The 13,947-nt window shown below is 36.0% G+C and overlaps 1 protein-coding gene across 7 annotated transcripts in view; it reads left to right on the forward strand.

Annotated features, from left to right (window-relative positions):
• Cpeb3 (cytoplasmic polyadenylation element binding protein 3) overlaps window positions 1-13,947 on the forward strand; it is a 181,125-nt gene that overhangs the window by 112,792 nt on the left and 54,386 nt on the right. For all 7 annotated transcript variants that reach the window (XM_078038110.1, XM_078038113.1, XM_078038122.1 and 4 more), the window contains 2 exons: window positions 841-1,008; window positions 2,760-2,849. In XM_078038110.1, the coding sequence (XP_077894236.1) occupies window positions 841-1,008; window positions 2,760-2,849 (258 nt within the window). The remainder of the gene's footprint in view (window positions 1-840; window positions 1,009-2,759; window positions 2,850-13,947) is intronic.

Here is a 13,947-nt window from a genome sequence, read left to right on the forward strand (position 1 = left end):
TTTGTTTTTAAACTTAGATTTTATTTTGTAATGCCAAGTGGCATTATTATGTTATACTTATTAACAGAACCTAACTTCTGATATCTTCCTTATAGTCACATGGAGTGGGTAGATGCCTTGGCTCTACAAAATTTACTTGGCTATGGAGTTAATAGTGAAAATAATTCTGTAGTCTATTTATTTTGAGTGATATAAAATACAGCTTAGATTAATAGGGTTAAGATATCCTTACCATATTTATATCTTTATTCCCACATCTTAATTTATATGTGTTCATTTAATTGCTTTGCCTTATATTATTGCAGAAGTTTGTTTTCAAATTGAAATAGCTTGGGATGACAGGGAAACCTTGATCTTTAGTTATGCTATTAGATGAGAAGTTATTAGCCTCCATCATCAGTTTAATATTCCCTTAGCTATCAAGGCCACTCTTTATAACCTCTGAGGTCACTACCAAAAATAGATAAAAATTTGTGAACAAATATTATATTTTCTTTTTATTTTAACAAGTAACTGCATAAAAGAAAAATAACTGCCAAATACATTCTTAGCAGCTGTGATGGTGACCATAGGAGTAAAGTGTAATGAATTTTTAGCAAGGAAAACAGCTGCAATTTTGATGCTTCTTCCTTAGTATCAATCTAGTATTCTCCATGCTTTATATCCTTACACAAAAATAATGATTTAAACTTTTCTACATGGGTACTCTTCAGTTGTATATTCTATTGGAAAAGCAAACAGCTCAGGACACACTCGAACTTTGGGCTTCTAATAAAGCAATGTAAGAAAGCATTGTGTAGAAAATCATTCTAATTATAGAAACTCCTACATTGATTTCAGGTCGATCTTCTCTCTTTCCCTTTGAAGACGCCTTTTTGGATGACAGCCATGGTGATCAGGCCTTGTCATCTGGCTTAAGTTCTCCTACTCGATGTCAAAATGGGGAACGAGTGGAACGCTACTCCAGGAAGGTGTTTGTTGGAGGCCTTCCCCCTGATATTGATGAAGGTACGTTGTGTACAGACTTTATAAAGGCTGAGTTATGTCATCTGACCCTTACTCTTTTCTTCAGGTTAGTTTTTGGTCATTTGTATCTTAAATGTGTTGGAGGTGAGAATGTTTGATAAATGAGGAAGTAATAGATTACATACCTCAGGGTCTGTTGTTCATATGTGGCAGTGCAGCCATCCCCCAACAGCTTCCACTTCCTACTTAGTAATTTGGGCTATATATTAAATTAATAATGAGAATCAGTACTTATGACACTCCTACTTTAAGTCCATCATTGTTCTGAGTATTTCATTAGTAAATATATCTTATATCCATTTTATAGATGAGAAAACTGAGAATCCAAGAGAAATAATTTGTCCAGGATTATGTAGGTGTAGTTAAAAGGGTGTGGTTAAAACTTAAAATAAGTCTGAGTAAGGAGCTTTTGTTCCTGTCCATCATACCATCATATTTTAATATATATATATGTGTATATAAATTAATGAAAAGCATATTTCCCTTTACCTTTTATAAGAGTGAAGACAGATTAGCATTTTTCTTAACAATAGTTTTGAGATACTACCAGCTCAAAAGAAAAATAATTTTTCATTTATGCCTAAACCAGTGAAAATATTTATTTTATCACATAATAGTTGTAAATAAATGTTTGTTAAATTACAAATGAAATGAAATTATGACATAGCTAACTTAAAGGAGAAAAACAACTCTAGTTCCAATAGGCTTCAGCTCTGTTATAAAGGACTTATTAAAACAGATTTGTTTTGCAAGCATTATTCTAGCTATGATTCTTCTGTAATTTATCACGATTTCCTTTTTTTCATAATTAGAGAAAAATCTCTAAAAATAGTTTTATTTTAGACTTACTGCATTAAAGTTGTACAGATCTAGAGACTCATTTTCCTCCAAAATGTTTTCACATCTGTGTTAATAGCATCTGTCAGTTAGATTTCCTTTAAGATAAATTTTTATCATGACTAAGAAATTGGCAACCTAAACCTTAGGAGGAACCAGGTTATAACCTTCTGCTCTGAGTCAAATATCAGAAGAAGAAGATAAACTTGAGCTTGAACATATTTTATAAACAATCAGAGATATGAAAAATTATGCTCTATATGTGTAAAAACAAATGCAATTCATTCTGCTGTCATTTATTTTAAAAAATCAATTAAAAAATTTTTAAAAATAAAATAAAATATGTAGTATGCATGTATTAGAGGAAAAAAAAAGAAATCTTAAATGGCTTTTAACATTTTCTTATTACCAAATAGTTACCTACTTATTGCCCTACTTATTCATCAAAAGATTCATATTTATTTCTAATATAATACTAGAGAATCCATACAAGTGAAAGTATATATTAAATATTTTCTGTACCTTTGCCTTTTTTCTAAAAACAAAAAACATTCCTATTTTTAGATTCTTCTTTTTACTTGACAGAAGAGTTACCTTAGCTAATACTGGATTTTTTCCTTTTGAGTTCTTTATATCAAATTTTTTGGCAGTAGAAGGTAGTGAATTATGGTTAGAAACACACTTTACATGGTAAAAAATGAATAATCAAATATTTACTCAAGCAGTGGTATTTCACTTAGTAGGTTTGACTTCTTTAAAAATGCTTTAGAAAGTAACTCTCAAAACTTGTTTTTTTTTTTTTTTAAATAAAAAGACGTGTTTGGGGCTACTCTGATTGTAATTCTTTTTTTTTTTTTTTTCCTCTCTTTTGCTAACATTCCTTCTTTATTTTGTAGATGAGATCACTGCCAGTTTTCGCAGGTTTGGACCTCTCGTGGTAGACTGGCCTCACAAAGCAGAAAGCAAGTCATATTTTCCTCCTAAAGGTAATGCACTTAAATGTCCCCACTGTCAGCCTCTTACAGAGGGTGTCTGCTAGTTTAGGGTAAGGCAGCCTTTTACCTCTTGAAATAGCCTTTTTTTTTTTTTCCCTAATTAGGAAAACATTTTAACATCGGTTATCTTTTTGTGTCTCCCACTTGAAAACTCTTCCCCCAGGAGTACACTGATTGTTTCATGGCCCTATTTTATTGAAAGTGAGATTCTGTGAATCTGTTGTGAATGAACTTTCTGCTAACTTTTCATTATTCTCATAGTAAAGATTTAGGATTTTGAGTAATATCAGCAATGATAGAGGAAAAGATTGTTAAGATCAAATTTTTTGTGTGTCTCACAGTCCTATGGTTTTATAAATCTTATAAACTCCAAACTTGAAAACCTAGTGGCTGAAGAATGGTGTTGAATGAAATTATCTTTATTCATGTCTCTATCTTAAGTGACTTAGCCTGTTCTATGGGTGGAAGATGAACTAGCAAAAGATTCTTCATATGATCTTTCTTCCCTTGTTTGGGGTAGGCTCTTTTGATAATTGATGAGGGATGAAAATACATTGCTTTGTCTGTTCATGGTTTATAATTTCTGCAGAAATTAGGGAACTCTTTTGGTGATAGTCACTCTGAGCATGCTCTTACATTTATAAAGAAGAGTACTTGGAGTTAAAGAGAAAGTTTTCTTCTGGGTTGTGTTCTGTAGATCTGTTTGAGTGATACCTTTCATTTCTAAAATGTGGCTTTTTGTTTGTATTATCATATAACATTACTCACCACAAGAAGGTGGCATCAAAATACTCTCCTTTCTATACCTTGTACAGGAATCAAATTAGAGCTTAACTGAATAAGAGCCTGGGCTACTTAGTGATACTTGGTTTCAAATAAAGTGAAAAATAAAAGGGCTGGGAATGTAGCTTATGATAGACAGCTTGCCTAACGTGTGAGGTCCTGGGTTAGATCCCCAATCCCACAAAAAAATAAAAATAAAAAATGAAGATAACCTGTTTTGTGTCCTAATGGTAAGCCCAAGTTTCTTTGGAACAGCTTGGTCCAATATAATAGCCACACATAGCTAATGAGCACTTGAAATGTGCCTGTTTGAATTGAGATATGGTATAAGTCATAAAATGTACAATGTGGGGCTGGGGTTGTGGCTCAGAGGTAGAGTGTTCACCTAGCATCGTGAAGCACTGGGCTCAATCCTCAGCACTACATAAAAATAAAATAAAGACGTTGTGTCCACCTATAACTAAAAAATAAATATTTAAAAATACATATATATACACAACAGACTTCAAACATTTTGTTTTTTAAAATGTAAAAGATCTCATTACTAATTTTGTTTATGTGTTAACATAATTTTTGATATATTGGATTAAAACATTAAAATTAGCTTTGCCCATTTCTTTTTATCTCTAAGTATAGATTCTGAAAAATTTAAAATTACATATGTGATTCATATTTCTTTTAAACAGCTTCCTCTAGAACAAGGATAAATAACTACCTGTTTTGTATGGCCTGTGAAATAAGGATTGATTAATTAATTAATTAATTAATTAATTAATTAATTTGGTAATATTAGGGATTGAACATAGGGCATTATGAACTAAGCCACATCCCTAGACCTTTTTTTTTGATTTAAGACACAGTCTCACTATATTTCCCAGGCTGGCCTCAAACTCAAATTAGAGTTTAACTGAAGAAAGGCAACAGATCACACATTTGAGCCTCCCCAGTTGCTAGTATTATAAGCCTTATGTCACTGCACCCCACTTGGTTTTTACATTCTTTAAAGGATACACATGGTCCTTAGATCTCTTTACAGAAAAAAGTTTGTTGATTCCCTCTCTAAAATGGCCCATGAAATTGCTAAGTTAGCTTCTGAGACATTCAGTGACAAAGGAGGCAATTTATTTCAGAGGAAGTCAATACATCTGTAGACCTAATTAAATATTTTTCATCTATTGTGTCACATGCTTGCCTGCAGTCTTTACCCATCGGTTGGTGCAGTTTTATGAAGAGGAACAGACCAAGTCATCCTTGTGATATTCGTCTCTTGGTATTTAAAAGATGATCAGATACTCTTTTCCAAACTAAATATGTTTGCCTCTCTCACTCATACCTTATATCTAATGGCTTCTGGATCACCATTCTTACCTACCTTCTCTGTTTATATGTCAAATTCACAACATCTTACTTAAATTTGTCATAGAGCATTGAAAAGAGAATGTTAGAGTTGTTCTGAATGATATAGAGTTTAGCAGCTCTACAACTTCCATAGTTTTTTTTTTTTTCCGTGGTTCTGGGGATTGAACCCAGGGCCTTGTGCATGCAAGGCAAGCACTCTACCAACTGAGCTATATCCAAGCCCACAATCTCCATAGTTTTTGATCCCACTCCTGTATCATATAATAGTATAGAACTACAGTACTTTAGTGCTGGTGTGCTCATTTTATAGCTGAGATTGTGCTGAGATGGACAGTTGAAAGCCAGACCAAGAAGAGAATATAATTTCCTGATCCTCTAAGACCAGATTGCCTTTCTGGTGATTGAGGTCAGGGAAGAGAATTAATTACTAGACTATTGGCTCCTATTGTGTTTTACTCACAGCTAATGTCTGAAAGTTGACCTATTTGGGGAGAACCTAAAGATATTTGGTATTATTCCAAGACTGAAGTAACTTTGGCAGTTCTTTCCCATGGTTTATAATGTTGTGAACATGTAAGTTGTTCACTTTAGACGGTTATGTGCCTTCCTACTGATGCCTCCTCTTGCTCATTGTATTTTTCTTTAGGTTACAAAGACCTAGGTTAGCCATAAAGTACAGTTTGGTTGTGTGTTTTAGGTGTATGTGTAAGTAGAGAAGAAAACATGAGCCATCCACCTTTGACCCCTTTGGGCTTTTTCTCAGAAAGCATATGTCTAATGAAAAAGACAAGAACATACATTCATCCAGCAGGTTTAATCATATCAGTTTGAAGTAGAGTTTGCAACACCATGACCATTTTTCAGTGGATTATGAGGTGCTTAAAATCCATGTGGCAAAACAGGGGTCAGTTGCATCAACTCTTCCCTTAAATGTTGTTGAGCTAACAGAGTAGGACATGGAACAGACTGGGGCTCCATGCAGCACAGTGGACAGAGGTATTTGAGGATACGCAGAGCCCTCTGAATTCAGTTTGTCTGTAGATAACAGGCAAATGCTTGGTACCTCCCCAGAACACCACTGAGAAGATGGAAGGTGTAGAAGTCAGCATGTTTGTCTTTATGATGTGGTCCTAGACCTCATAAATTTATATTCCTGGTGGAGATAAGCAGTTAATGAAATAGTCACAAAAATAAACATGATTTCAGGCTGTGGTAAGTTCCTTAAATGGAAAATAAAAAGCACAGTAAGTAGTCAAAAGAGAGGGGATACCATGTAGATTGGGAATATGGAGAGTAGCTTCTCAAGAAAATGGCATTTAAGTGGACCTGAAATTGAGGGGTTAGTTATAAAGTACAGGGAAACACATTCCCAGCAGAAACTATTAGATGGGAAAGACTGAGTCTGAAAAAGGCCTTAGTTCTGTAAAGAGAGAAGTGTGGGTGGAATGTTGTGAGGTAGGAGAACATGATACAAAAGGAGGGCCTTGAAGAGGTAGAATTTATTTGTTGGAGTTTCCCCTAAATTGATCTAGGTCTGCCAGAGAGTAAATATGAAGGTATTCATGTGGCATTTATTTTAGGAGTAAAGAAAATAGAGTCAAGTCAAATAGAAATATCAGTTTAAAATACTTTTAAAGAACTAGTTGTAAAATTGAAACAAAATGATTTCTGTATTTAGTTCTGAATGATGAGAAGAAATCCAACTATCCTCAAAACAGTAAGGAAATGTTTCCTGAGATGATGTTCACATAGCTTCTTGTAGTTATGGAATAGGAGAGTTGAAATTATGAGTCCTAGAAGGAGAGGTTCTCCTGAAGGTTAGGGCATGAACCAAATCCCACACTGTACTTGATTCTTACAGCATAATCATTGATATCATTATATTTATGATAGCTTGGGTATGAAGAGTTTGAAGGTAGTTATTGAAAAGGGAGGTGGGAGAACAAAATAAGTGTAAACAGAAGGCTAGGGTCCTGGTAAAAATGATCATACAATGTTGGGAATATCAGTTAAATATTTGTTGTGCATCAGTCTATGTTTGGTCTTGTAAGGAATGTAGAGAAGACACTACTATTTTTTTTTTTTTTTTTTTTTGGTACTGGGGATTGAACCCAGGGGAGTTCTACCACTGAGCTACGTCCCCAGTCCTTTTTTACTTTTATTTTATGTTTTAATTTTTTTTTTTTTTTTGGTACTGGGGATTGAACCCAGGGTTACTTAACCACTGAGCCACATCCCTAGCCCTTTTTATTTTTTATTTAGAAACAGTGTATTGCTGAGTTGCTTAGGGCCTAAGTTGCTGAAATTGGCTTTGAACTCATGATCCTCCTGCCTCAGCCTCCCAAGACACTGGGATTATAGGTGTGTGCCACCACACCTGGCCCTTATTTTTTATTTTTGAGACAGGATTTTGCTAAGTTACTTACGGCCTCACTAAATTTCTAAATTAAACCTTGAATTGGCAATCCCCACCTCAGCTTCCATATGCTGGGGATTATAGGCATATGCCACAAATCTGATGAAAAGAATCTATTCTATTTTTTTGTTTTTTGTTTTTTGTTTTTTGGTGGGATAACTGGGATTTGAACTCAGGGACACTTTACCATTGAGCTATACCCTAAGCTTTTTTTATTTTTTACTTTTGAGACAGGACCTTACTAAGTTGCTTAGGGCTTTTCTAAATTGCCGAGGCTGGCCTTCAACTTGTGACCCTTATGCCTCAGCCTCCTGATTTGCTGGGATTATAGGAGTGTACCACCACACCCAGCTAAGATACTATTCTTGATTTGAAAAGGCTACAGTTTCCTAAAGTAATCTTAAAAATACAAATGTGAAACATTAAATAATGGTAAAGAACATGGATTCTGGAGCCACACTTGCTGGGCTCCTCCATTTAGTAGTTCTATGGCCATAAGTAAGTTGTTCAACCTTTCTGGGCCTTAATTTCATCTCCTGCAAAAAAAGATAATAATAGGACCTGCTTCATAAGGTTGTGATGAGGATTAAAATGAATAAATTCCTATTCAGTGCTTAAAACACTTCTGGCAGCTAAGTGCAATGGCCCATGCCTGTAATTCCAGCTTTTCAGGAGGGTAAGATAGGAGGATCACAAGTTCACGGACAGCTTGGGCAGCTTCGTAAGGCCCTGTCTCAAAATAAAAAATAAAAAGAGCTGGGGATGTAGCTTGGTGGTAGAGTGTTCCTGGGTTCAAACCCTAGTACCAAAAACAAAACAAAGCAACAAACAGAAAAGACCCTGCATATGGTATTTTGAATAATGTTATTTTTATTAAATCAACCTTACAGTCAATGACAAGTGAGCAAAAAATATTCTAGGCAGGGCTGGGGATGTAGCTCAGTGGTAGAGTGCTTGTTTAACATGTGCTGAAGTCCTGGGTTCCATCCCCAGCACGACAAAAAATAAATTTTAAATGGAATTCTAGGCATTCAGAAAAGAAACAGATGACTATGGGCTGTGTAAAACTTGATCTTTGAAGGTAGGTGGAAAAAGAATAGGCAGAAAGTGCAAGGGGGGTGGAATTATAATATTTAGGCTGGCTGGTGTTTACAGATATCTTGCAGTGGGCCAGGCAATGGGTCACTATTTTCTGTGCTTAAGCTCATTTAATTTTCCCAATTCCACAAGGTAGGTGCTATTATTATTATCATTTTATAAAGGTAGAAATAGGATTAAAAGAGGGTAGTTTGTCCAAGGTCATGGGAGGACTAGAATTTGAGCCCGAACAGGCTGACCTCAGTGCCCAAAGTTCTTAATTGCATTGTACTAGTTTTAGGAATAAGAATAGCCCAGAGATAGACATGTTCAAGACAGTCTTTAATTAAGTTTGGGTTTTGTGGGAATCTGACTGCCAGGCCTAAGACTTGATCTGAGTAACCAGTGATCAAGCACACAAACTCTGGAGTAAACTTCCTGAGCTAAATTCTGTTCTATATCTTGCCACTGTTGTATCCTTAGGCCAATTCTTAATCTTCCCAAATCTCTATTTTTTCATTTCAAAAAAGGGGGGCAAAATAATGGTGTCTACATGGGATTTGTTATGAGAGTAAGAAAGAAATTACACATAGAATAGAGGTCTCACTAAAGGCATTTATTTTTTGAGCAAGGAAGAGGTTGAGTTTTTATGTATGGTTTTATTTTTTAAGACTGGGTCTGTTGGAAAGACCACTTAGGAGATTTCTGTAATTAAGCTTACAAGAAGTTATAAGGAATATGAAGACCTGGGATACTAGCTGTAAGATACTACTAGATGGTGGGGAGGAAGGGACTTTTGGCTCTTAGAGTAGAGTAGATCATGATGGTGGCAGATTTGATGGTAGGGTCTTGCTAAATTCCTCCCACTGAATGGGTGATTTGTGACATTGTTGAGTATAGGATAGCCAAAAGAAAAATGTAGAGATGGTTTGATGTAAAGTTTGGTATATCCTCACATCTGATCTGAGAGGAGATACCTAATAGGCAGTTGGAATTAGGTGTTTGGGAGCAGAGACTGGGGTTGAAGGTCATATTTGTCCACAGAGTTATCTTTATAAAGAAAAGGAATAAGTAAATGAAAAACATAATAAGTAAATTTTATTAGTAAATAGGAGGAAGAAGAGGATATGGCAGTGAAGGTGTGGGTGAATGAAAGCTTGGAAGTATGTTCACGGTAAACTAAGGAAAGAAAATTCAAGAAAGAATAGTCAGCACCAGAGTATATGGAAGAGTTTTAAGAAGATTATGGATTAGACAACAATAAGGTCCTTTTATCAAATACCTGATCCCAGTCATTCATTGTTATCCTAATTCTAGACTTTAATATCATAAAGAAGTAATAGAACCAGAACAAAGCAATGTTCTGCCTTCCCAGCAGAACCAACCCTCATCATTTTTCTGTTTCCTTCCCATCTTTATTCATATATCTTTGTGGGGTGGGTTGTAATAGCAGAGATGCAATTTTGTATTCATTTTTTCCTCTCCTCTGCCCTTTTTCTTTTTGGTTTGAGGTATTGAACCCCAAGGGGTTCTTAACCACTGAGTGACACCCCTAGCCCCTTGTTTTATTTTATTATTTTTTAAAATTTTGAGACAGGGCCTTGCTAAATTGCTGAGGTTGGCCTCAAACTTGCAATCCTCTTGCCTTAGCCTCCCAAGTTGCTGGGATTATACTCATGTGCTGCCATGCCTGGCTCTCCCCTCAAGTTTCTATAATTTTCACAGACTGCCTAACCTGTTGGTATACCCTAATTTATTAGCTTGTTGGTCATTTAGGCTATTAGAAATAATGTTTATATATATTCCTGTCTATGGACTTTTCTTTCAGATTATTTTTTAGGCTAAATTAGAAGCTACTTAACTAGAATTAAAAGAGATGAGAATCTTCATGACTCCAGATTTGATGCCACATGGCTTCCCAAAGCAGTTTCTTTATGAAGTTTATGCTAATTTGGATATCTGCAGCAAGTTTCTTTGCTTAGTTCATAGTCAGATAAGTGGAACATTGCAGCTGCAAGCTTAACTTTTTGCTTCTGTGTTTGATATATAATGGGACCCCTGCAGAAACTTGGTACCACACTAGTATGAATCTTGTATTTGAACATTTAAATCTTTCTTTCTCAGGTCTTACCTATTAAATTTTGGATATTTTCGAGCATCATTGCCTATCAGTTTCTCTTTTCACCTACTTTGGTCACACTGATTTTTTTTAATATTCCTTGAATAGAACAATTAAGGTCTCTCAGAGTAGTAGTACTTCTTCTTCTGAAACTCTCATCCCCCAGATTTCTGAATAGAGTGCTCCATTGCCTCACTTAGACCTCTGCACAAATATCACCTTAACAGAAAAGTCCTTCCTGACTTCTTTATAGCAGCCCTCTACCCTTTTCCCTCTTACTCTCATTTTATTTTGTTTTTGTTTTTACCTTTATCTTATATTTCTTTAAAGTACTTTTCATGGCCTGAAAAATTACATGCATTTTTCTGTTTTCTAGACCAGATGTAAGTTTTATGAGTATAAGATGTTTTTAACATGTAGTTCAGTGCATTCCTGGCCCAGTGGCTCTCAAATATTTGCTAAATGAATGAGTTGTAGTTTGCAAATGATGAGTTCATTATTTGCTCAGAGCATGAAACCAACCAAATTTTAGAATTGAAAAGTTCCTTAAAAGTCATCTTTTTTTTTTTTTCCTTCAGTGCTGGGGATTGAACTCAGGGTCATTCTACCACTAAGCTGTATCCCAAGTCCTTCTAATTTTTTTTTTTTTTAATTTTGAGACAGGGTCTTGCTAAATTGTTGAGATTGGCCTCAAACTTGCAATCCTCCTGCCTCAGCCTCCTGAGTCACTGAAATTGTAGATGTGTGCCACAGCACCTGGCTTAAAGATCATCTTATTCTAGCCAATCTTTATTTAAAACTGATATTCAAAGGGAAATATCTTTTCATAAGTATAAACAGCTTTTACTAGAAAGACTTGAATCTGGCAGACCAATAGTTTATACTATTTATCTGGTAAATAATAAAGGAAGTGATTTTTTTTTTGCTTATGTGTATTGTTAATGAAAAAGGAAGACAGATTTAAGCCATGTATCTGATAAATTATGCTGTTACTTACAAGACTAGATTTTTATATAAAAATCAGCAACATAAGCTATATGACCCCAGGTATGTTTCCATAGCTTTTTATTTTTTATTTTATTTTATTTTATTTTATTTTGGTACCAGAGATTGAACTCAGGGGCACTCGACCACTGAGCCACATCCCCAGCCCTATTTTGTATTTTATTTAGAGACAGACTCACAGAGTTGCTTAGTGTCTAGCTTTTGCTGAGGCTGCCTTTGAACTCGTGATCCTTCTGCCTGAGCCTCCTGAGCCACTGGGATTACAGGTACAGGCGTGTGAGCCACTGGGATTACAGATACAGGCGTGTGTGCCACTGTACCTGGCTGTTTTCACAGCTTTTTAAAAACCAAAGTGGCCCTTGTCTTTTTTTTTTAGTCCTTGTATTCTGTTTGTCATACTCACATAAGTAGAATATTTACAAAGAGATGGGTTAAGCTGGGTTTGTAAGTCTGAGCTGCTCTTCAGCTGTAGATTAATCATAAGATTCTGCCTCTTGGGTGATATCACACCATTTCTGGATCTGGATGATTTGCTTTGTAGTTCTTGAACTGCAGGAATCAGAAGTTCTGTTGTATTATATCAACTCAGGGGTGTGGTTGTGAGTGATGAAGGAAGCTTAAGAACAGGAGCTTTAATAGAATCCCAGATGTCATGGAGGTTGTGTTAGGGAGTGACAGGCTTCAGGGATTTGAAGAGTGGAAGCTACTAATTTTCCTTTGCTAATTATCAAGACTTGATCAGATTTTTTTCATATTTCTAGTTGAATTCCAGAGAGAGGAAATCTCATTGGTCTCGTTCATATATTAATGCTTAGCTATTAAAATAGGTCACCTAATGATAGAACCCTGGATTCTTTGCTTAACAAAAGAAAAGCTTAGTTCTGTTTCCTTGACATGGGGCTATCATTGCGACAGCTAGGAAGATAAGTTGGGCATGACAAACTTGATAACAGATATATTTAGTGGGGCTGGGGATGTGGCTCAAGCGGTAGCGCGCTCGCCTGGCATGCGTGCGGCCCGGGTTCGATTCTCAGCACCACATACCAACAAAGATGTTGTGTCCGCCGAGAACTAAAAAATAAATATTAAAAATTCTCTCTCTCTCTCTCCTCTCTCACTCTCTCTTTAAAAAAAAAAAAAAAAAAAAAAAAAAAAAGATATGTTTAGTATAACCTCCCTCCCTTCTCTCATTGGCTCTTAGAAGAATGTCCTATGTCCTCAGTTGCTGTCACAGAGGTACAAAAACATATCTATCTGCTCTGAACCTTCTAACCTTGGTTCTGTGCTATGCAGCTGTTCCTTGTATTGCTATAGTCTAACTTCTCATGGGGGAACAGAGAATGTGGGGCCAGAGACAGAAGCTGGCAACTCCTGGGCAGGGAGCACAGCTGCACTACCACTGTTGGCAGAGGCCTCTGGGCACAGGCAAGGATAACAGCCAACTGCAGATGTTGGACAGGAGATTGGCCATGTGGCTCTAAAACTGTCTTCAGAAGTCAGTGAGGCTGGCAGTGGAATGGAGGAAGCTGTCATTTTCAGCTTCTTTGGGCAGCGAGTGTTAGTGTTGGCAGCCCAGGCTTACAGGGTCCAGGTGCACAGCTATGTGTGCAGGAATTGTCACAGGCATGCAGCTTTATGCAAGAGTGACCCAGACCTTGCATGCTGATGATCCCCTTTCACTTTAGTTAAGTATGTACTACTGAGTGGCTGTTTCAGCTGTTGATCATGTATTTTCTCTGCACTGGCCAGTCTGGCTTGCCTGCCTGTCTTTGTGACCAAACATGCAGTTCTGTAAGTTTATATAATACCAACATGGTTTGTGAACCTGGCATAAGGCAGGCCACGTGGGATTCAGATTGACTTTGAGCCAACTGCTTAAGAAATCCTGTTTGAGGGACAAGAAAAAGGACTTTACTTTAAATGTGCAATAACAGGTCACTGTGTAGCTTTGCAATCTGGTTTTAGAAAGGAAAGTTTTCAAATTTCACATTTTTTCCCCTTGTAGTATTATTTGAATGGAAATAAATCAGTGTTATTTTAGGCCCAGATTCCAAGTTTTTCCACCTTCTGAGTTATGTAAAATGATCAGTTGGGAAGCCAAGGATTTTAGTATGTACTTAACCTTTTGTAGTTTGTAATCTTTTAAGTAATTTTCCTTTTTAAATACAGGTCCTGGAGTTTAGTGCTCACACTTTTTGGCAAATTATGAATTAAAAATATTTTAATAGTTTACTTGGTTATAGTTTTTGTTCCAAGGAAGATTTTTCTTATAAAAATGTGGAAGCTGCACTGCATAGTAGCAAGGGTGGGTTCTTTGTCTTGTTCTGTTT

Source organism: Ictidomys tridecemlineatus, chromosome 1 (assembly GCF_052094955.1).
Source record: "Ictidomys tridecemlineatus isolate mIctTri1 chromosome 1, mIctTri1.hap1, whole genome shotgun sequence".
Classification (NCBI taxonomy): Eukaryota; Metazoa; Chordata; class Mammalia; order Rodentia; family Sciuridae; genus Ictidomys; species Ictidomys tridecemlineatus.